The 25,248-nt window shown below is 43.2% G+C and overlaps 1 protein-coding gene across 3 annotated transcripts in view; it reads right to left on the bottom strand.

Annotated features, from left to right (window-relative positions):
• Window positions 1-25,248, bottom strand: part of ITPR1 (inositol 1,4,5-trisphosphate receptor type 1) — a 163,504-nt gene that overhangs the window by 124,309 nt on the left and 13,947 nt on the right. For all 3 annotated transcript variants that reach the window (XM_030458159.1, XM_030458158.1, XM_030458161.1), the window contains exons 2-3: window positions 25,016-25,123; window positions 21,210-21,280 (exon numbers count right to left, since the gene is read on the bottom strand). In XM_030458159.1, the coding sequence (XP_030314019.1) occupies window positions 21,210-21,280; window positions 25,016-25,107 (163 nt within the window). In that variant the 5' untranslated portion in view covers window positions 25,108-25,123. The remainder of the gene's footprint in view (window positions 1-21,209; window positions 21,281-25,015; window positions 25,124-25,248) is intronic.

Below are 25,248 nucleotides of genomic sequence, written 5' to 3'. Positions count from 1 at the left end.
TCTCTGGTACGAACAACACCGAGTGCAGATGCTGCAGGGAAAAAAAAAAAGAAGTCAGAGGGGACAGCAACGTGTTTAGAAAGGAAAAAAACCACTGATGCATTTAACTACATTTGGTATCTAAGGTTATAAAGGTTAAAGAATTGAAGATAACTGGCAGCCTGCTGGTTGCTGAGGAGTGGGACCCTGATGGATAAGGTGTCTGGCTGGGTCAGAGGCAGATGTGGCTACAAGACATCCATGAAAACAACAGCACACTGAGTTTTCTTAGAGTAAATTGTGAAGGACAGAGTTAAAATACCAGGTACCCTTGAAGGCATTAAGGAACATGTCTTATTTATGGATAATTTTGACTAAGAAAAACTACCTAAAATGAAGAATAACCTCGAGAACATTTAGAAAAATCAAAGAACCACAATGGCTCCTGGCTAGTAACAAAAACTCCTAATGTTTGGGAGAAGGGGGAAGGAAAGGGAAACTCAAGACAGGAGCTCCCAGCTGCCTACATCAATTCCAGCCAGCCCAGGACCTCCAGAAGGCTGTTGGATTCAGTGAACATTTTTACTGTCATAGCTCATCTCCATCTCTGGTCCAGCATGACAAGAAATCCTGGACTAGTCAGAAACCTTGCCAAGAGACAAGGCTACAGGCCCTGCTCACTTCCAGGTACTGAAAATAACATTTTAGATGCTCCAAGGGGAAGCATTCATACTGTATACTATGGGAATTCAGCAAAATAATAAGTTCAGTAGATGCAGAAGCATTTCCAAGTAAACTTCCATGGCTTTAGCCCTTGCCCCAGACTTAAGAGCTGCATTCCTCACTTGGGAAGCCATTCACTGTCTGCCTCTTTAAAACTTCCCTGACAAATCTCCCCCAAACACTCCATCCAGCACAAGGCTCAGAACAGAAACCCTGGGACACTCTGTCTCCATTTTTTCCAATCTACATCAGTAGCATTTTACACCAGCAGTGAATCAAAGCACACTCATCACCTGGCCCTGTTTCATCTGATTTTGACTGCTCAGCCCCTGGATTTCATTTTCATGTTTGCTCCTTCCCCTCTTCCCACTTTTCTGGCATAAAGTTCCTGCTCCACAGAGCTCAGGAAGCGGGGGCAGGCGGCGGGGAGAGACTCAGATGGTCCAAGCACAGGAAGAACAAGAAAGATCAAATTTCAAACACCCTCTGAAAGAGTCAGAGTTGAGCAGGATGGATAGAACGTGGTTGTGCTATTAGACAGAGCTGATGTGACTGAGCAGCAGAATAAAAATCATTTCTGGCTAAGCAAGCTTTGTGTGCAGGACATAAGGAATGAGCCACCAAAGCACCTTGCAAAACTAAAGGCAAATTTTTTCAGCTGTTCCATAAAATGACTCCATTTTCAGCTTTTAAACGCATTAGGATTAGAGAAAACCCACGCTGTCAAAAAATAAGGTGCAGGGAAGTTAAATATTTTATAATATTACTGAAGTCTGGGTTGAAAGAATTGAAGAAATAATAAAACTGAATTCAGTGCTTTAATTTTCCTTACACTAACAGAGGGGTTGGGGTCCCTTGCCTGAAATGCTCACTGTTCCCTCCCTTGCACTGCCATCCCCCCAGCTTCTGTACCATGGGCTCACAGGATTTAGAAAGGTTCCTGCACTCATCCCTTCCTCAAGGCAGAATTAACTGTGCCCACTCCATTCCTGACATACCTCAGCTCTTGCAGCCTTCACTATTTCTTTATCTCACCAAGTTAGTTTTATATTATAAGTCTATGACTTCTCCCCCTCTCCACATGAGCACACAGAGCAGATCTTCTCCCTTCCCCAGCAGCCTCCTCTGTCCCACAACTCCTAAAATGCCAGGCTGATCAGTCTTGTTCCTGACCATTACCTCCCCTGGAATCTCTCTGCTTGGCTGGTATCTTCCTGCAAATATAAGGCCCAGAACTAAACAAGATCTTCACTTGAGGCTCTGCCAGGAAGTAAAATTGGGAAAAATAATTACTGTGGTTTTTGGCAATGTTTCTTTTTCTATACTCCCAAGGCAGCAACTACACTTTTTTGTAACAGCACAGCCCTGGTCACTCCTATTCAGACTGTGATTCCTGCAATCCTCACATCCTTTCCTGCTCCAGGTTCCCATCCTCCTCTCCCAGGATGCAGCCAATTAAGTGCAGCCTTTGACAGAAACTTCCCTTGAACTGCAGTGCTATTTTTCAGATTATTTCTTCAATTTTCAAGCTAATTCCCAATGAATTCCCCAATGGTTGTCTTCTCCATGGAGCCTGCAAAGGGATGAGAAGAATGCAATTCCAGCAGTGTGGGAGCAGACAGCATCCATAAGGCAAGTGCTGCCTCGGGGATGTTCCAGTGAAGTGGCTATAAAGGGACCTGCAGAGCAGTATCTGAAGAGCTTAGCAAAGCAAAGATAAATGCAAAACAAAACAAAAAAAGTAAAACAAAAACCCCAACCACCCAGACCTGCCTTAACTACAGGAAACCCCACTCTGGAGCTGAACAGAGCAGAGCTGCTGACCTCTGCTGCTGTCCCAGGCACACTGAGTGGATCACCAGCATCCACATCTGCTGTCTGACAGCTTATTCCTTGCTTTCTGCTCCTAGGTTTGACTGGAGGCTTTCACATCACTTCCTAAGGCCCTCTCCCTCCCTCTGCTTTAAACAGTCACCATCCTTTTGGCAGAGGACCAGAGATGCTCTTGCTGAAGTCTATCAAACAGCGTTACTCAGGCTGTCCAAGTCCTGTCCATGCAGCTAATAAAGCTTTGTCCAAGACCCCCACGATGGAGCCTTAGCACTGAAACTGCACTCTGGTTGTCATTTGAACAAGCAGATTGTGCTGACAAGGTATATGTGTGCTGTAAACATCCAGTGCCTCTGCTGAAACTGTCTGCAGAAGGATAGCAGGATGTCACAGCAGAGAATAAAACTCTTTAAGCACTTCTAAAAAGCACAATATTCCAGTCTGACAGCACCGAAGAGTTAAACTATGCCAGCACTGCTGCTGCAGCACAAGCTGTGGAGCTTTAGAGAGCAAAAATGAAAGTGGAAAATAGTCCCTAAACAAGTAAAACAGCCCCTTCCAGGAAGAGCTGCTGAGCACTGCTTGACCTAATAAGGCAAGTGAGAGCTGGAAGCCAAGGCAGCAAAGCCAGGAGGTATTAAAAACCCAGACAGCTGGATAATAGGACTGGGAATCAGGCAGGATTGCAAATGGGAAGAACAAATGCTGAGGGCCCATGAGTGGAAGCAGCTCCTGCCAGCACGGCCCTGCAGGCTCTGTCCTGCCCTCAGGAGCCATGAGCACATTCTGACTGCACTTCTGGGGGGTTTTTTAGCCCAGTGCGGAGCCCTCCTGCAAACCAGGCAGAGGAACCACCACAGATGAGGTTTGGAAGGAGATGGGGATGGGGCACTTACTGCCCCTGAAGTGCTTGGCACCCGAGTGCAGCAAAACCACAAATCCACATCCTAAAACCAGACCAGGGGTCCTGGAGTGACACATCTCACCTGATGTGCAAAGCTGGGGATATGCTGCCAGGTGGGGACAAGCACAGTGGTGGAGTTGTGTTTTTTTTTTAAGAGGCAGATGCCATTCACTTTATTTTAGCCTCCTTTACTACTTCATTACCTTCAAGAAAAAAAAGATGAACAACTTGCTACCATCCATCTCTGAAGGATGTTTCATCCAGGCGCCAAGTGTAAGCCTTTTGCAGAAATAAACCTGTTGACTTGGTGTCTGTTTATCAACAGACACAGCAGCCTCTAGAACTCCTTGGTTTGTCACAATTATGTCCCTGCAGAACAGACTGTAAGAGGATGCACCAGGAACACCAGAACTTCATACAATAAATCAAGGAGTATGAAACCTGTAAAGGAAACCGTGGGCTTAATCTCTTTAACTTCTCAGCCAAGAAGCCTTATTGACATAATGACAACAGATCAATCACTGTGGGAGAAAACTGGATCCAAAAGTGATGGATGTGCTGGTGAGAGCTATTAAATAAAACCAGGTGCATCACTGTCTCAGCACATCCCAGGCTCACATCTGCACAGTCAGCAAAGGTCCCCATTTCAGGTCACCAGCACCACCTTTCCTGAGAAATCACCTACTGATAGGCTCCAGGCAGCAATAACCTTCACAGTTCAATAAATGCACCCAAGTCCTCTTTTAATATTGCCTGCTCCTTCCTTTTCTTCTCCTTCATTTAGTTTTTTCAATCACTCTATTTTTTTTTTTCAATTATTTGTGTCATAATCATACTACCACTTTCCTGGTTGCTTGTGTCAGATGCTCCAGCCTCTACTTCCAGATCTGTGTCAGGTTTATGCCCCGATTTTCAGGATTTCAGGTTAGTCTTCTTTTTCTACACAAGATCTTGACATGCAGAAATAGCAGAAGCAACAAAAAAAACCCAAACAACTGATTATATCAAATAGATTTGAAAACACTTATTTGAAACTCTTGGTTTGCCAGCTGGAACAGAGCAAGAGTGCAGGCAGGTGAAATCCTTGGGTGAGGGAATGCCAGGCTGAAATGGCAGCCCCAAACTCAGAGCAAGTGGCAGTGAGAAGCAGGACCCAACCCTGCTGCTTTCACAGACCTGATGGAGAGTTCTACAAATTACTGCAGCCCTCTCTTGCTCTGCTGTAAATATAACAAGAGTTCACAAGCCCTGCATCAGTGGTGACGTCTGAACAGTGTTGTTTCACCTGTTCAACCAGTGCCACTTGTTGTTTACAACCACTAACAAATGGCCCTTGGCACCAGCAGCCAGCAGAGCACTCAATGCCCCAGCCCATGCCAGCTCCCCCCTGGAGGAGCTCTGAAACAATGCTTGCTGGATTTATGGCTTCAGAGGAGAACTGGGGTAATCAGAGCTACCACTTCACTGTGTTACTCATCTTTAGACTCCAGGGATCGTTTTGAGCCACGACAATTTCAAACATGCTTTGGGACAACCAAGCACAGCCCTGTGAGTTTCACCTGATAAACCAGACATGAGTTGGAAGGTGGGTTCCAAGTGTTCTTGATGCCAGAGATGCTCAAAAACTGGATCCTGCCTGGATCAACAAATCAAGACTGTTTCAGAAAATCACAGATGAAACCCAGACAGTGGTGCTTTCCAAGGGCTTAATCATGGTAATTGCCAACTGTACTGATTAAATATCTGGATCTTATTCAAAAATAAGCAAAGATAAAATCCAAGCAGAACGAAAACTCCCCTCAAAACACCTGAGTGTATGTGAAACAGAAACATTGACAACGATGTGGAAAAGTTATCTGTAATTTCCTGAGCTTTTACATATGGATGAGCACTTGGGACTTTCCTCATTGACTTTCAGTTTTAGTAAGATGCTCACAGTATGAAAAGTCAGTAGAAGCAGTGGTCTAAATTTATTTGTCTGCCATGTCTCTGGATTTTTGAAAGGTGAACTTCACGATATCAAGCATGTCTTGACCTTTTTTTTTAAAGAAAAAGAAGGATTTTTTAAAAAAATCCTAAAAGATACCGGCTGCTACAAACTCATTCTATGTCCATCAGAGAAACAGAGGATTAATAAAGACCTTAAGTGCTCACTAGTGCCTGGCATCCTCCTGTGGTGTGGCAGCACAGGAGAGCTTCCACAATGCAGTTTTCCTCTTGGTCATCCAAAAAGCTTTACAGGCTTTTAGAAGGTGAAACCCTTTACAGTATAGTTAAAAACATGATTTAAAACAGTTTCAAGAGAAACAGATGAACTGCTCAAGGAAAGCATTGGGGAGTTGTGTACACTGTAGAGCAGCAAGTTTCTGAGCCAAGATGCTACATTGTGAAAGCAATCACATTGTTTTCTAAAGGAAATAATGATGCTGGAAGCATGGTGGGAGGGCACAGCACATCACATCACCTGTGAGGACAGAGCAGAGGGTTTCAATTCCAGCCCTGAACTTGCCCTGCTACAAACACTGACAAGTATTATGATTTTTATGCACATTATCTCCACTTCTTTACCATAACATGTCCTGAAAATTGTCACCAGAGAGCCCACACTCCCAGAAAACCCATGTCTGGGGACACAAATGACCACTAAACCCAGAAAGCTTTCAGCCTTCACTCAAGAGCCACTCATGGAATACCAATGAACTTCATCAACCCCAACCTTATTCCAGAGAACAAGTTTTTCTTGCCAAACATCCCTGCCTGACACTTTTACTAATAAATACATCCAAATAACTGCTGAGTACAAGCCCCAAGCCATATGCTTGTTATGTATACAAATCAACTTTCCTTTTTTAGCTAAAAGTATTTGATTCAAGACTGCTGATATACCCACTGTGGTCAACTAAGGATGGTTCCTCAATCCAGCCCAATAACACCTTTTTGCTCTATTCCAATGAAATTTGATGAAGTTATCTTTTCAGTCTCTGTTTTGTAAGGTCTAGTAGATTTATCATGAAAGTTTTCAGAAATCATTGGAAAATGGTGACAAAAGTGGGTCAGAAGGATTGCAACACTGACAAAGGTGCCAGGGATGCAGAAAGAACATCACATCACACTATCATCCTTCATCTCTTGGCATCCAGGATTTCCACTTCCTAACAGAGGGAGCAGATGATAAGGATTACTTTTATCAGCCCTGTACTCAGTCATCCCCACAGCTGCCCACTGGGTTACATTTACAAAAAGAGAGAAGAACAGAAGCAAGGAGAATAGGTTATCCAAGTGCACTAACAATACCTCCTGTAGTTTCACCACTGCATCCAGTCCTGCTCTGTAATTTTCCTGCTCTGTAGAGATATGATCAACAGGAACAGACTTTCAAAGCCATGGGAAATCTCAAAGGGCACACAGCTACTCAAAGCAAACTCCAGAGCACCAGACCTCAGGAGAAGAGACAAACAAATGTCAACCCAGCTGCCCAGATCACAGGCTTATTCCAGGTTAAGGAGTGTTACTTAATTATCAAAGTTATTGTGCTGGGACTAGATTAAAACTGTGCAAAGCACTTTTTAAAAAAAAGTCTTAGAGTTGAACTGCTCATCCTTGCAGGACCACATCATTAAGAAGCAGTACTTGTTTAAATGATGCATGAAAGCACCCAAGATGGCCAAGGCCAAGTCTAACAACAAAGACCTGTGTAACCCACCATGGATGGTGGCTTTGTAACCTCCTCCTTCCACCCCAAGCAGTGCAGAGAAAGCAGATTTCCTCTCTTCCAAAGACCCAGCCTTCCCTCCGTGCCTTCAAAGCTCTTCCATAACACACAAGGCTTGACAGCAAGAAGTTTCTAGGACTATTTGCAAAAGCAGCATTATCCTCCCCCAATTTTCCTCCCAGTGTGGCCCTAAAGCAGCTGGTTCCTGCCTACTCCCACCCCACGCTCTCCTCCATGGCAACATTTCTGTGCACCAAGAGAGAAACACAGAGAAAAATGAGATTTCTGTGGCCTTGGATCTAGCACCAGCATGATGCTGCTAATGAAGCAGCATTGCAAAGCATGATGTCCACTTCAGCAACCCAGTTGCAAGGATTTGAATCAAGAGGCTGGACTAGCTCCAGATGAATCTAAGATGCCCAACCTGACAGCTGGTTGTGCCACAGACTTTTAAGCAGAGAAAAGCCACACACAATGCTCAGACTATTAAAGAAGTTGTCCTTTAGATCACTGCATCTTATGGAAGGGTTATCCCATTGAGCACCTTGCTTTTCTTAATCATCACAAGTATCTGGTCAGTATCATCTATTCTTCCAACCACACTCAAGCTTCTGTCCACTAAATAACTTTAAAAAGACACATTACAGCCCTACCACATCAAAGAACAGATTCATATAGTTCCTTCCTGTACAATCTACTAGTTCTATGTCTATTTGTGTAGGTTTTGCTCAAAGATTCCCTTTGATATGTTCAGAGTGTCTCCCACCAGGCCACCCAACTGATTTATCAAAAGCTCTGTCCAGAACAAACCATCTCCACAGCACCCACACCATTGCCAAGCAAAGAGCACAAGGACATAAAGCACAGAGCAGGTCTTGTCCTCGAGAACATGCAGTGTGTACAGAGGAAGACACAGGAATTTATCTGAGGTTACAACCAGAAAGACAAGATATTTCTACTGATTCATGCAAAGGTGTTCATGGTGCTGTCTGTACAGCACTGAGGTGGCCAAAGCACCACAGGAGGAACTGTGCTATTTCTTCAAGTTCACTGATTCATCCCAAAAAAGATCCAAGCAATGTTTGCAGTCCTTCAGAAGATCAGCACTAGGCAGCATTTTACTCCAGTGCAAATCAGACAGCACAGTTTCTGGAGCACTCACTTTCCAACGTGGGGAAAAAAATCTAGATAAACTTACCTTTGCATCTGCAAAACAATAAATATTTATAAACAAATGTTCTTTCTGCTTATCAATATCAGTGTACTATGACTTCACACTTGAAAAATCTAAATATTTAAAGTATGTTTAAAATTAGCATAGTAACAGAGATGCCTCCAATAAAGCATCAACCAATAAAATGCATCTTTGGAGGTGGGAGAAAGTCTTGGGGCTTCCAACATGAGCCACATGCTAACTGAACAGATATTCAGAGCAGCTGAGTCACTGGTTTTCTGAAATGAGCCTTTAACCACGACTTGAAGGAAGGAACATTAAGTGACAGGCACTTCAAAATCTCTGAAGGATAAAAGTTTTTCTTTTCAAGTTACCGAGTTGCTAAGTCTAAGGCTGCGACTCATTTTCCTGACAGCTTTTTTCCTCCTCCTTTTTTTTTTTTTCTATTTTTTTCAAGTACTTTGATGTCTATTTCTCAACCCAATGTTTAACTTTAATCCTGTATTAGCCCTAACTTAAACCCTGCATGGATCCCATTGCTTTCTAGAGCAGTTAACTCTTTGGGATCTGAGACTGCACTGGCCCAAAAGGAGCTCTCTAAGCCAGGACTCTCCAAGCTTTTGCTTCCTCACAAACCCCACTCAGTCAAAATGGATTTCTGTGACTAATCTGAGGTTTCAATAAAACCTCAAGGTCTTTGTCCCCATGTCCACACTCCCCAATTAGAATCCCCTCCCCATGGTGCCCCCAAAGCAATGACTCCTATACTTATAAAAACACAGAGCAAACAACCAAATCCAGTAGTTTCTGCACAGAAAAGGTGTAGTAAAGAAAAACTTGAAACATTGGGAGTGCCTGGAGGAAAAAGTGAGGTACAGCAAGATGGGATTCATTTTGTATGAGAAGCAGGCAGCTCCACTCCAGCCCAGCTCTCACCAGGCAGCAGCATTTTAGGCATTTTAGGCAGGAGCAAACCTCAGCAAAGGATCACACAGGTCCTCAAAGTACCACTTAGGAAAGCTTTAACACAAAGCTCAAAGACAGTTTTGCAAATCCCCTCCCCCTTGGAAGTGTATTAAAAGAAGAACTACTATTTCTGATGTTTTTTCCCCAAGAACCTTTACAGTTTTCTCCACAGTTTCTGTTTCCTTTTTTCTTGTGAATTTCAGAAAAAGAGAAATTGTCTGTTTTCGTATTCTTTTCAATAAAGGATTCTTGGAGAAGTTACAAGAATAAAATGTTTTCTCCAGCTTTATTTTTGAACACTCAGTTATTCTCAGGAATGTGAAGAGGAAGAATCCCATTTGAAGTCCCCATCTTCTCAGAAGCCTGGAAGGGGTTTTCCTCTCTCCCTCCTGCTTGCTGCTTTGTGGATGCTGGCCCGGGGTGAACTGTGCCAGCCCTCTGGGATGAGTGAAGCCTCAACACAGCTGCAGGGTTTCTTCCCACTCAAACATTTCATTGAGGCAAATTACTAATTACCCTTTTTCCCTTCATGGTTTTCTCTGCTACCCATATGCTCTCAAGGCCCTGAAAACTACTGTGGAGCACTGAGGGCTGTGAAGGCTGAACAACTCCAGCCAGGGCTGCTGAGCCTCCAAGGCAACTGGAGCTAAGTAAGAAAACCAAATAGATAGGAAAACCCCCACTCAACTCCTTTTGCTTCAGATAAAGATCAAAAAATAAATGTCAACCATAATATTAAGATGAAAAGAAGCTGGTGTGAAATATTGGTGGACAGTCAACACATAAGCTGCTGAAATAAAATATAAATATAAATTCACCTCTATCAAGTTTACTCCCTTCTGTTGCTGTTTGTGTCTATATATCTATACCTATACACCCCCAAGTCAGGCTTTAAGGACACAAACTCAACCCCAAAGAGTTCTCTGCAGACCAATCCTGATCCCAGTGCAGAATTATCATCTGTCAACTTTCACAAATCTTCACGAAACAAAACCTTCAGGCACATGATTGACAGCATATGGAAAAAAAATATATTTGGAATTAAATCTTGTAGACGATATTTGCAGGATATTCTCTTCATTGTCATTCTCCATGACCAAGGCCATCTGCCTAACAAGGAGTGGGAGGCTATAAATTCTTAGCTTATTTTAAAACTTGTCAATGATAACCAAGGATTATCTGTAAAATCTATATTGCCTTCCAACTTTATCTTCCAGTCCTGAAGACATCAGCTCATGCCATTTCTGTCTGGAGAGCACTCACTTTCCAGCAGGGAAAGCTCCTTCTCCTGGGTCCTGCTCAGTGCTGTGCACACACAGGGCACACGGTCACCAGCTTCTCCTCTTCCCAACACAGGTGCAGGTTACATTCCCATAATACTGCAATTATTAAATATATTAAAAATAAAATGCAGCTTAATGGCACATGGAGCAGCCATGGAAGAGACTGACACAGGGCAACCCCCAGCCCAGTCCCAGAGCCTGGCAGGGCCACCCTCAGCCTCAGTTCCTGCCCTGGGGGTTTGGTTCAGGTTAACTGGTGCTGGCTGGGGATCAGGCAGGGAAAAGATTTTTTTGTAGATATAGCCAAGATCTTTTCCTTTTCAGGATGGCTGCTCCAGCTCTCTCACTTCCTCTAGCCAACAAGTTCTGTGTTTACTTTTTCCTTGTAAAATTTTTAACCTCAGCGACTAAAAGGGCTGACACTCACTGCAAACAAGCTCTAAGTGCTACCAGATTGCTTTTGCATAGCAAAGCTTTCTATATCCTTATTAAATCTGACTCAGAGATAATTTGTTCTAGTTAAAGCAGCAGAGGATCCTGTAGCAGCAGTTTCCAGCACTGTCACAGTTTCTCTTTTGTCAGAGGAGCTTGGAGATTTCTTATTCTGAAAATCTGACTGAAAGCTACAGGAAAGGCTCTTCAACCAAAACACAAGGAGTTATGTTTGCACTGACCTTCTGTATATTGTATAATCATAACAGATGATAATTGCCAACACTGAGAATCAGCATTGATTCATTTCACAAATTAGGTGTGAAGGAAGTGTTACTCTAACACGTAAGTAACTCTCTTACTTGACTGAAGAGTAAGTTGTTCATTAGAATAAAATAATCAAGGAACAGTGCATTTAGTGTCAGTCAAAGTGCAATGGCTATTCTGCTGTTTGAAACACTCACACCAGACAAGCCAACCTAAATGCTGTGACTTTCACAGCAAGGTAGCAGTATTTAATAAAGAGCTACACTAAGCTCAGATTTCTCAGCATCTCTGCTAGACTGCATCCCGACCAGCAGAAGGTAGAGAGGCACAAACAGCTCCCACCAGGTACCAGCTGGCAGAAAATCTCCACCTGAGCTTCCACAAAATTAGCCAAACACTGGGTGCATTTTGTCCTTTGCTATTACCACAAAGTCAGAAGTGTAAAAGGCGAGGGCATTGCATAAGAAATGGCCTCCTACATAAGCCAGAATCTTTCTTTTTTTTAAAGCAAATGAGAAGAATCAGCATTGGTATGTTTACAAACAATACATTTTCTAGGTGAAAAACCCAAGGCTTCTTCATCCTGGTTACATGTGGTTTTAGGTAAAACAAAATAATGGAAGGCTTTAGTATCACTTACTGCTATTGCAAGCACAACACTGCACTCTGGGCTAAAAGCAGCAGAGAAGTTAAATCCTGCAGAACAGACCCTCTGAATTTTGACACAGATGAGATCCTCAGGGGTGTCACAGCATGCTTATCTGCTCCCTCTGAAGAAATGAAACACCTCCTGATCACACCAAGCCAAAGCTGAAGGGGAAATCAAATTTGGTCACATAAAAATATAAAGAGGAAAAAAACCTGATACTATTGTTCAGACCTCAGCCAAGTAAAAGCTAGGTAAGATCTCCTGAAGTTTACTGGGGAAGGCAGATGGGTTTGCATGGCAGAAAAATGGAAATCCTGAATCATAAACATGCTAATTCAAATCTGAATTGGAAGCTCCAGGAATATGGATCACACCTTCCCATGACTGGGTGCTGTATCAGGAATCAGAAGCTCTGTGTTGCAGAAGCAAAACCAAGCAAGCCAACAGCTCAGCCCCCCAAGTGTCAGCACCTTCAGGGGGAAAAATGTTCTGAATCCAACTCCACTGCATTTGTCACCAAACATTTGCTCTTCTGCACATCTAGGCCAGTCCAAAGCTAAGTCTCAGGAAACTCGTTTAGAGCTTTTAACTAATTACAGGTGCTTTTGACCTTAACTGCAAAGCACTTTCAGAAGAGGTGACAATTCACTAGTAACTGCTTAGGAGAAAAAACAAAGCTCCCACCACACTGGTGAGCATCATTCAGATGCTTTAGATGCTCCTTGTCCAAGTCCTCTTCCCACACACTTGGTCCCTCTCCAGCAGCAAGGGAACACTGCTCATCACTGCAGTCCAGGCAGCAAGTCAGGATGGAAAGCCAGATGACAAAGGCTCTGCTCCCAGTACTGCCAACCAGACACCAGCAGAGCTGTGTCCAGCTACCACAGACCTCTCTCTACATCTCCCAGGGGTGGCAGCTCAGCTGCAATCTACCACTCAAGACCCAGAGTGAGAAAAATTCACCATATTGGTCACTCCATGTGGGCAATGGAGCCCAAGCAGGCAGAAACCCTGAGCAGGGCTGAATGAGAACTTTACATTTCATTGATGAGTGAACAGCAGAGAGCTCCCCTACCCTTCCTATGCATACTACATAGTTTTCCAATATTAATACCCAAATAACCAACTTTCACATGAGAAAACTGCACCACAGTTCCCATATTGCCAAGAACTCCTCTTTGACTCCAGGTTACCCCGGTTTGAAATAATTTTACCCAAAGCTAGGCCAGTGAGCCTCAGGTGTAACAAATTCACTCTCAATCAAGTGCTGTGGGACTGATGGCAACATCTCACAGCCCAGACCTTACCGACCTTACCTCTGAATCCCTCCCATAAGATTCTCAACACTTCAGATAACCAGTGAAAAGCTGAAGATGTCTACCTGATCCCTGGGAAACTGCTTCCCTCACACACAGGGCTTTTTTCCTCAAATTTCATTACTTTATCCATCTGCTTCAGTATTTCCACTTTTCTAGGGGTAAGACTCCTTCACCTGCAAAGCACTCAGGCAGCACCAAGAAAAAGCACAACCCCAGCTCTGAAGTTTATTTGAAGGTCCTCTGGAAGTCCTTAGGACTGAGGAGACTGACCAGCATCTCAGGGTCCCCAGCTCACAGAACAGACTGAGAGCCTTCAAAAGGACCAAAGTAGAGTGAGAAGAACACAGCAGTTGAGCTCCCCTAAATATGAAGCAAGCCCCAAATTTTCATAAGTTTGCTGTATTAGAAGATAAGCACCAATGTCACCCCACCCCCACGGCTCATCAAGGCACTTCACTCCCTTGGGCTCGTGTGACTAAGTATAATATTTCATTAAATATCCTGTTCATACTGGCTTATGTACTAGGGAACACACTAATTTTAGAAAACTGATTAGCTAGTTCTTTCTAACCGAATGTTATTGTAGCTAAGGTCAGATTTTACACTGAAACTATGGCAACAAAGCCACAGTATTCTTTTGTCTACAAGGTTAAGGCTAGGTTTATTAACAGGACTGTTCTACTTAATAGCTAAGCACTGCTTTTTGGCAATCCCTCCCTTGATCCTACCTGAAATACTCTGAACTTTCCACAGGGAAGAAAAGCTCAGACCTGCAAATGCCAACGAGAGTCTGAACACTGAAGCCAGAGCTGTGCTTATTTCTACGTTTTTTGGGCACAGCTGCTACAGCAGAGCCTTTCCACAGGAGGTCTCATCAGTACAGACCCACTGCCCACGTTTTGCAGGTGGGCAAATGAAGTGCACAGATCAGAAAACTTCACACTAAGAGCTGGGTTAAATCCCCCTTGGTTCTTTGGCAGCACCTTACCCAACAGATTGCATTTTTCATGCAGCACTCCAGCTCTGCATATTAATGGCCAGTGTCTCTTTCAAAGGGGCTTTGCTCTGCCTTCATTTAGATGCAAAACATCAAAGATGAAAGCACGTTAGAGCCAGAAGCTGGCAGACAGCTGTTTGACCACAGTACTCCCAGTACAGACCAGCAGGCAAATGCAGCCCAGCCAGTTTCACAGCCTGGGCCCTGCATCCCAAACTTGTCACCTGGTTCAGGACTGGCAAGTTTTATAACACCAGGTTCACCAGACACCTGCACTCTGTGCCATACAGACCTCTTCCATGATGGTCTTGGCACTCCATCACTGGCTTACAGAAAAACCATACCAATTAAAGCAGTAATTAGTCAGCCAGTCATTTACCCACTGTTTCAGCAGAGCACATCAACACCATGGAATGTCCTTAGGATGTCCTGGTGCCTCAGAACACATTGCTACCCCCTTCCTATAGACTCCTCTTGCTTAATAGCCCAGTGAGGAACCACACTGGGATGGACATGAAATAAATGGAATAAAACCAGCTTTTAGGTCAGGTTCCACAACACCTACTGGTGGGAGGGGTCCCTGCCCATGGCAGGGGTGGCACTGGATGAGCTTTAAGGTCCCTTCCAGCCCAAACCAGTCTGATTCTAAAATGAACACTTCTGACTTGCCAGTTTTCTGAAGCCTAAATGCCACAGTGACAACTGTCTATAACATTTGCTTGTATGTAGGATGCAGTGGGCTAAGGATTCACATTTTAGAGACAGTGCTCAGGATTTCTGCATCGTGTAAAGGGCATTGGATCCAAATGCATAAAGCAGTTGGCAATTTTCTAGCAGAGTTCTATAAATACTGAGACCCATACTAAAGGACTCCTCAACCAAGGCAGTGAAAATATATTTCAGATGTTTTAAGTACAGCCAAGTCACCAAGATCAGAGGATTTTTCCTTCTCAGAATGACCAATGATTCAATTTTAAATTAATTACAGGCATATTAGTCTGTGCTTTTATCACTTTATCTTCCACCACACCAACCCAAATGTTGCTTTTGATATTACACTAAATCATGATGCTAGTACTGTTTTTTGGAAAAGGGCTAAAAAGAACTATTTTTTCTTTAAAACATAGACATTAGTTAAGTATTTACTATTCTTGCCCCACTTCCTACTTTTGGTATTCAGAATGTTCATTTTAATCTTTCTTGGACAACTCAAAACTGAAAAGGAATCATTTCACTATTGCAAGTGAATTATTTCTCTTCAAGATTAAGCTTTGAACTTGGCACTCAAACACTCTCAATAGTTTTGCTCCCTGCATAAAGAAAAGAATTTTATCTGCTAATCCATGGTTATCAGAAGGGAAAAGGCCACATTTAGACATCTATTTAAATGTTCCTTAAAGGAATCCACATCCTAATAATAAAAATATCCTACCATGACACCAGCATGAGGAAACTCATGTTCCAAAGAGGAAAAGGAGACAAAACTTGGCCGTGCAACTCTGGTCTCTCTCTTCTCACCCTCATTCCAGGAAAATGCCCTCAAACCTCTGCAAAACACCCACTCACACTCATCTAATGCATGCAGAAAAAGTCATACAACTCACAGTACTTCACATCAAACTTTAAAAAAACAATCTGAGCTGATATGATTGCTTTCACCAGTCAAATTGAACAAGTTTTCATGGAGAGCATGGGGATTTGAGGCTGCACACTTATCTGAAGCTGAACACAGGATATCTGAAGGTCTAAACCCCCAGAAATCCTTCTTGCCGAGTACAGAGATGGTACTGAAGTGCTTTACCACCTAGAACATGCACTTCTACATGCTGGTCATATTTTTCCAAAATTGACAGGCAGAGGGATCTGGGTATTTGTTTTAGTTTGGGTTTTAATATTCTGATGTGTTTGGGAAAACTACGTATGTGACCCTTCAGCTGAAAACTCCCTTCATCTTTGCTCTAATGCCTAATTATAAACAAGCTTACACTGGCTAAATAAGGCTAAATAATCCCAGATGTAGGCAACATTACCTCCTCCATCAGTCCTGCATAAATTACATGGTTTCCTTCATCTTGAGCAATGCAGCAGTGCATGGGCTTCAGGTCATTGACAGCAGAGCTATGAAGAACAAAACATTCCTCAACCCCTTTCCTGGTAAGGGGAAGCATTTTGGCTTTCATCGACACCCAGCACAGTGCAGGTTTAAGAGAAAACCATCAAAAGAACCTCTGTGTGTAGAGAAGTATCTATTTTTTATATACACCAATATTAAAGCTTCTTTGGAGTGCCCAGGTCATTTCTTTTGCTGAAGATGAATTTGTGGTTCAAAGGCTGAGTCCCCAAGAGCCCTGGAGGCCTCGGGAAGGCATCAGTCAGGAGGAGCACACAGTATGGATCAGGATCAGAAGAACAAACAGAATTTGAAATACTCATCTTCTGCTTTGCCATGAGGGTATTTTAAGTCTAAGATACGGGTTCATTCCTTGAACATCTTGCCAAAAAAAGAGTGTTGCCCAGCAACTACTAAAACAATGTTCTGGAAGGAGGTAGCTGCTGGACAAATTAACCCAGTGAGTGCCCTTTCCCCTGGGCTTCCTGCAGCTATTGCAAAGCCTCTGGGTCCCTGGCAGACAGATCTGCATCCCAAATAAAGAGCTGGAAGGAATTTCCTGCAAAGGCTGTCAGACTGCTCTGCTGGAGCAGCATTAGACAAACACGTTTGGCTTAGCACAGAGCTAAGTTCCAGCACAAAATGAACACAAATAAAACCTCTGCAAAACCACACACAAACTAACAGAGCTCAGAAGCAGCAGCTAAAGCAGGGAATTATCAGTCCTGCAGCTTCACCTCTATTGCCAGGTCTGACTCCCATCTGCACAGTGGCTTTCAGGGATTTCTTGTGACCCCACTGCTGCTCCAGCTTGGCTGGAGGGTCAGCTGCAGTTCATGCTTTCCACATGCATATTAAAAGGATCTTTATTTATGCCACTGTTCAGATGCACCACCATACTCAAAGATGGCAATTAGAGCAGCTACCCCAGCTTTACACAATACGTAAAATGTCTTTTTTTGTTCAAGGAGGTGCAGTAACCAAGGAACTGTCACACTCTGTCTTTTTTTGGAGACTCGTACAACCAGGACTTTTTCCAGGAATCTCATCTGTACACAGTATATTTAGACCAGCTAAGTAAAAGGCTCTTTCGCAAGAATTTTCACATTAATATTTTTAAAAAGAAACACCCTAATGAATGTACTCCTATGTCTTGAGATTTTGCAAGGTCATCTCAGAGGACTTTAGAATTAGTTGGAAAAAAAAAAAAAAAGAGCCAAAGAAACATTGTACTTTAAAAACAAAAAAAACCCCAACCACCAACACAACCACACCACCATATTTAAAGTGGATTCAGAAAGGCAGAACAACAACAAAACCACACACAAATCTCACAGATCATTATTACCAACAAGCCTCAAACCACGGGCTTCAGGTGCTACCTACTTCTGATTGGGATGGGGAAAAGGCAGAAAGAAAACAAAAACAAATCAGCCTTCACATCTTCAAGTGTTCAAACTAATGTTTTAAGGAACTAGAGGTACAACAGCATTTAGTATGTGAAACAGCCACTGGTAAACACTCCTATCAACTTGAGGCTGCTGGACTAATAGCTTGCTTCACAGAGTGTTCCAGCTGTGGCACTTCAGGTTTTTTCCATCTAGTACACCCCCTGATTATTTTTTTTTTAATGTCTCATTTATCCCTTTACACCAAACTCAGAATCTTACCTGCACTCTACCCCATCTCACTCTCAGCCTCCTCTTGCATTTCATGCCTTTCAAGGCTCCACCACCACCAGATTAATCTCTCGGCCTCCTTTTTCCACAACTTTTATCAACAAAGCAAGTGCTGGTGTCCTCAGGATACCTCTGTACCTTTCTCCTCCAAGCAGGCTGAAAGCCTCTATTGCTCCCATCTCTGACTCCAGTTGTGCTGCTGCAGATCACTCTGTTCAGCCCAGTTCATCCAAACACACACCAAGCTTCTCTCTCACTGAATTTTCCCTTGGATAACTCAAAGCCAACATTTTATCAAAGGAGTGACTTACTGGAACACAAAACCCACCTCTTTTTCAGCTCTGAAGTGCTTGCTTTTAGAAACACATCCCTCAGGCTGGGACTATTTTCCCACCAGGAGCAGGTTATCACCTTTAGTGACAGCACATCAAGCATTCTCTCAGCTGCCTTTCCCACTGAGAGGCTCCCTCCAGGAGGAAGGATGGTACCTACACACCACCACCTTCTGCTCAGCAGCTCTGCTGTTATTTTGAGGGTCTAAAGCAGGGAGGAAAGAAAAAGAAAAGGGAAAAAAGAGAGGAAAGGAAAAACATCACCCTATAGACCAGGGCCTTCCTGCTGCCACGAGATGCAGCTGATGAAGTGTAGCCTAGGCAACAAGACTTTCTAGAACATGAAAAACCCATGGCTGAGAAAAAAAATCAGGATGTGCCACTGTTTATACATGCTTTAGTTTCACATTCAATTTTCTTGGAGTCATGTATGGCTATCTAAGCAGTGAATCTTGCTTCTGGGAATCTCTCACCACTCTGATTAAGCATGAAAATTAGATTTACATCTGGCTTACATCTGCCCACAGAAGAGAGATCTGCTCAGAGAAGCTTAGAACTATGTTTCTTAAAAATATGACCTGAAGCAAGATCCTTGAGAGTGGCCAGAAAGTCCATGTTCAATACTCCTCCCAGAAAGGGACTTCAGATCTGACTGACCTGCATCTGGACACCTTAAAGCATTCGAAAGAGGATTTGCACGTGGACACAAAATAGTTTACAGCACAAAGGTGTTTTTCCAGTACTGTGCAAAGTTATAATGTGAGTCACTAATGTATGATTAATTTTGGTCCTGCTCTAATGAGAGCTTCAGAAATTATCTCTCAGTTACCAGTGTCAGTGTTTTGCATCCATTTGCATCCAAGCCAAGATCACACCTCTTCCAGTCCCCAGACTGCAGTGATCCCATCAGCTGTGCTGACCAGTGTGGGTTATCTGAAATCACTGAACAAGGATGGGCACCAAGTACAAAGCTTACCAGATACTAAAACATGGCCAGATCAGCTCCCAGCCCATGCTGTATCTGGTGCTGCTGCTCTGCCATCCCTGTGACACTGCCCAAGGCGACGAGGATTAAATCTCAAGCATGCAAAACTAAACACTGGGACTACTGAATTACATTTACCAGATGCCCCTACTTGCTTTAGATCCCAGATGTAAATGTCATTGTTTGGACAAATGCACCTTTGGAAAGCCCTTCTGTTCCATGAGCAGGGGAGGTATTTTTGCAGTGTCATAAAACCACCAAGTAATTCTGCAGAGCTGTGGCTGGAGGTACTGACCTTGGCCAGAACTTCCCGTGCAACACCCCAGAGAAGCCTCTGGGTGCCTTAGCTTCATAATAAAGGGTATTTCCCCTTGTGTTGGAGGTGGTGTGATGAACTTCATGATTACTTCTGAAGATATTTATCACAGAAAGCATTTTATCTTAGACTACACTTACAAAGTATCTGTATAAATAACAGAAATGCCTGCTAAAATTTTATGACTTTTGAGGCCATTTACCATTAAGCATAAACTACCCCATGAAAGTCTGAGTGAAGTAACAACAAAGGTTGGAAAAGGTTCACACCATTCTCTCTCCATGTATAAATTATAAGTAATATGAGAACATTCACAGCGTCTAACCACAATGTTTTGTGTCAGACAAATGTCTCTCTGTACTTGCAGTTCCTAAACTGTTCTAGCAAGAATTGCCTTTTTCTCATTCTTTACTCTCTCCCTCCCCTTCTTCTGCACCTTCCAGTCTCAGTCCAATCTGGCTTTATTCCTTCAGATGATTTTAACTTCAATAAATGCCTAAAGTCAGGGCTCTGGTTCACACCATGCCATTGTTCTTTCTCTGGAGAGATTAACACTGAACGCTGAAACTTTCCCAGGTTGCTTCTGGAATCAACAGCTACTTCGTTTTCCAGTAAACAGGCAGAAAACCCAACAAAAACTCCCAGACTTCAGCAACGTTGTAAAAAGAGAGTTTCATTAGAAGAGACTTCATGTCACAGCAAAACCAACCAACCAAACCCCCAAACAATAGCAAACAAACCCAGCATGACAGCAGGTCTGATTTTCAAGGGCAACCACCTGCAGTTCTGGCCAAACCTGACAGGAATTCTGGTTATTCTGAGCACCTGATGAAAGCAAAGCACAAGCAAGGAAACAAGGTTCACCCAGCAGACAAATAATGCAAACAGTTGCTGTTACAGCTGAAAACAGAAAGAAAAGGTAGATCAAATGTTCAGAGTATTTGGCAGTTATCCTTTGGATAAAAGATGTAACCAAGAGGTGAAAAAAAAAATAAATAGAAGTTAAGAAGATTTTGCCAAACAAAATCCCAGTTCGTGCTTCTCTTCCTGTTTGTTTGAGATTTTTCTGCAACAAATCAAGCCCAGCCAAACTGTGCAAAGAGGCAGGCATTAACTTCTTATCACTAAGCATAAGTTTCCTGGCAGAATGAAAGCAAAGTCAAGTGTAGTTAATATCAAATGAGGTCAAACAACAGCAGCACTTAACCAGATTTGCTCCTTTTCATTTTTCTTCTTTCTGAGATAGGTTTGGTCATGCATGATAGTGTGAAGAAATTAAACTTACAGGGACCCTTTAAAGTTTGGACAGACCTGAAATCCAACCTCAGCTGGCAACCCACTCCCCATCCCCTCCCCAAGCCCCACAACTCACTTCACAGACATTCACACTTACACACTTTCTCTTTTCTTCCCCAGAAGTTGCCCTTCATGGCAGAAGGTGACACTAAAATATTCCATAGAAAGCATGGAGGTCAAAACTAGTTACACGTGATGGAACAAAACGAAGGACTTCTTCCAGTCCCAAGGGTAACCAGCTGTCTAATAACCTTACCTCTGAACTTTTTGGGTGGGTTGTTAAGATCACCTGCTTCTGGCTGCACAACACACCGATCATCCACTAGGCTGCAAAGAAATGAGACATCAAATGAGATTCTGTTCTCTTGCAATTGGTTACGGCCTCAGCAGCAAAAACAAAGTTGTTTGTTTGCAATATTTTTCCAAGTGGCCACCAGCAGAAGACATTCCCCAAGTGCCAACTTATGCCAAATCTTTCGAAGATGCATGCAGCTCATTTTTACTGCTGCCCAGAGCTCTGCTCCTGGGTAGGTGGGACAATAAATAAGTCATTGCTCCTGTACACTGCATCATTTTTATGTCCCCTCCTTGAAGTGCAGACAGAACAGCCCATATTCTAGTTAGGTGAGAAACAGCCTTAGAACAACTATTGCCTCTTGGACAGATTTGAATAATGGTGCAAATGCATTTATATGGAGGGTAGAGAACAGGAAAATGACAGCTACACAAACTGGACACTGCCTCATGTCCTCCTCAAGCATTGAGGGAGAAATAGGCACTGCCACAATCAAAAGTGACTCCTGTGAGAAAGGAAGGCATAAATACACCCTCCTGGTACTACAAGGTAAGTCAAGGGATCAAATTAAGCTCCTCCTGTTCTACAAGGGAATTGGACAAGTGACCCCATGAGCTTCCAATAGGGAATGCCAGGACAGAGCTTCTCCTGTGAATACCCATCGGCAAAACCCCACAGGGTTAACTCAAATCCCACAGAAAGAAAGAAGAAAATGGTCAAGATGTATCTGTCACCACTGCTCTGCCCTTGGTGTTCAGCCAACACAGAATTGCACCTTTCCCAAACACTCTTTCTAAATGCAAACTGTAACCAAACACTTGGTGGTTCCTGATCTGATCCTAAACGACTCAATTTGTCCCCTTAAAACCAATCTGTCAAAGAGGCTTTCTACACAAAAGTAGAAAATAAAACTCCAAGGTCTTAAAGGTTTGGGAGGTCCATTCTCATGCAGAATCAGCTTGAGAAAGATTGAGACCTAGAATATGAGAGTTGTTCCTTGCAGAGGCTGGTTACATGCAGGGAGCATCCTGAGACAACAATTATGGAAAATAATAAAGTGCATAAAAATTAAGAGATCAGAGAGACTGAGTGGATTCAACAGTTCTATGCATCTAAAATTTGCATATGCAAACATTCAGATTCAATTGCTTTTTCCCCATGGATTTTCTCCCTGTTCACTGTTATGTATACATGTGTGTGCTCCAACAAGAATGGCAGTATTCACGTTTAGGCTGACACTTGTTTCTAGTGGACAAAGGGCCAAAAAAAATATCAAGTCAAATGGGTTACTCTGATCATCCCACACAGAGATCAGCTCAGTGCAATATATCCCTCTCATCCTGAGCTTAAATTCAAAGTAAAGAGGAGCTTCCCAAACTACTAAGAAAAAAATTTGAGAGGGTGAAAACCAGAGCAGGATATATTGGATATATTGTACACTGCAATCATAATGATGACAGCACTGAGTTTGGAAAACAGCAAGAGGAAAGTCCTGATGGAGCAACACTCATGTCATAGGGATATTAAATGGGCACACTTCTTCAAAGATTTAGAACAACATTAGAATGTATAGTGGTATCTGCTTCTCAACCTTCATTAGCCACATGAACAAGTCATTACACATTGTTATGACATAAGACTGTCAAAACTCCACATGGTATAGAGCACAATTACACTGAGTCTTGCCTTTGCTGCTTTAATTTTCTCCAGGACAAAGCCTAAATTAAATATGGGGCAAAACTAATTTGATTAGGAAGGCTTATTAAGATGATAATGCACTTCATGTTTCACATAGCAATTGGGATTTCTGGCTTAAATTATGCTCAGAAGATGTGTGGCCATTATATAATGCAGTTACCTTAAAACAGCACTAATCAGATCCAAGAGGATGCTTGGTAACACTGAGGGATCTTTAGCCCTGCCATGAGAACATCTCATCAAGCTTAGAGAACACAAGTGCTTAGGGCCTAGGATGTGTAAAAGGACTACCCATGGTGAAAAATATCTGCTTAGCAATGCCATCAGAAGCCACAGCCACTGCATAATGTTCATCATGCACTGTACGGGGATCAACACGACATCACAACTTTCTACTTGTTCTGGAATTATTTACTGCCAAACTTGCTTCAATACTAGGAAGAAATAAAATAGCCACAGGGATTGTATCGCTCAGTTTGTTTTGCCAGTTTCCAGCAGATAGTATTTGGCCAGTTCCACAGCTGAGGGAACACTGCAGAGTGTACATGTCATATTTGACCAGTACCTGGGAAATTTGTCAAATACTTTTGCCAAATACTATTCGACCAACCCTACTTACTACTTCCCTTGCTTTTATCATACCTTCTCTCCTTTCTGGCAGCATCCCATATTTTCTTCTCTTTCCTATAATAGATCATGGTGCATCTTCAGTGTCTGCTTCCTTCTCTGCCCCCTTATTTTCCAGAATCCTAATAGCTAGAGGACTAAACCTACAAGTTAGTTGGGAGTCACTCAGATGAGATTCCAGCCCATCGTTTCCTGCCAAGAGACTTACCAGGATGCTGGCTTTATACCCTGCTTGGGAGCTCCACTTATCAGATGCATCTGGACAGTAGGCATCAAAAATTTACTGTCCCTGTACCCACCCTGAGGCCCTCACAGCTACTGGAAAGGAGAAAGAGCATGTTGTGTGTGTGCCCACTCACCATATCATCAAGCCTCCTGGTTGCCTCTTCACTACTCATTCAGGATTGAGTTACCACAGCAGTGTGTCATGGGTGCTATTTCCCTCCCTCTAATTTCTCACCACTTCAAAACAAGGTGGCAGATGTGCTCTTTGAGCTTCCCATCCAGCCCCTTTGCAAGGTCTTCCAATTCAGTATACAGCTCCTCTGCCAGCTTCTGAGGTTGGGAGGGATTTCTCCTCAGCAGCAGTCAAGCAGAATAAAACCCTGTCACTTGTCAGAGCTGTATTGCAATTCCACAGGTTTTTTTCCTCTGCAAACTCTTCCTTTTCCTATGCCAGCAGCTCCCTGTTATTTACTGAAGTGGCACACACTTCTTGCTGCTCCAGAGACTCTCTCCTACAGAGCCCCTGCTCTGATCTCTGCAGCACAAAGCCCCGAGGAGCTCTGGGGGGAAGCACAGAGGGGCTGGATGGAGGCAGCTCCCCCCACATCTCTGAGGTGTTGGCCATTGCCAAGGCTGGAGAGACAAACGTGTTCTGCTTTTGCTGCAGAAGGACAATTTCCTTTGGATGAGAAACCTCAAATACTGTAAGAAAAGACAAAACTAGTGATGGTGGTAAGTTAGTGGTATTTAGGTTTGGCTCAGGGGGTTGGTTTGGGATTTTTGGGGGAACTACTGACATTGCCTACATTACAGCCTTTTTTCAATCAGCAGATTGCACTGGGGTCAATTCAGTCCTGAGTGGGGTTGCAAAGGAGGGCAAGGAGGGACAGGACGGGACACACGGATGGACACGGGACAAACAACAACATGAAAATTATTTTCTTGCATTTATTCCCTCTACCCACACCTCAGCTTTGCTAAGTTTCTTTCTCCCAACCAAGGATATGAAAAACCACACCATCTATATATTCTTCATCCTCCCAACACCTAACTTGCCATGTTAGCTTTAGGCTTTTGTTAAAATTTAGGGCCAAATCTGTACATAAAGCAACCTTGCTTTACCCAGAAATTCCTGGGAATCGGGCTCAGGATAGCTAGCTGAGTTCTGCTAGTCCTTCTTACAGAGGTTTTTAGGAGAAGAGAAGAGCCGTTCTTACCCCAAAGTGCTAATAAATCCATTTGTTGAGCCCTCTGCATAGAGAGAACAAATATCTCCAATATGAAGGAAGCTCGACATCTTGTCGGTCATCTCCGGCTTGCTGCCCCTGGAGGAACAAAGCACAAACATCAACATCACAAAACAACATCACTCTTTATCCAGCAGGATTCCATCAGCTCCTGGGGGTCACAACACAACCCTTTGCTTTTGTTTGCCCATTTGTTTCGAACA

This window comes from Calypte anna, chromosome 12 (genome assembly GCF_003957555.1).
Source record: "Calypte anna isolate BGI_N300 chromosome 12, bCalAnn1_v1.p, whole genome shotgun sequence".
Classification (NCBI taxonomy): domain Eukaryota; kingdom Metazoa; phylum Chordata; class Aves; order Apodiformes; family Trochilidae; genus Calypte; species Calypte anna.
This window is presented reverse-complemented; position numbering and strand designations above follow the sequence as displayed.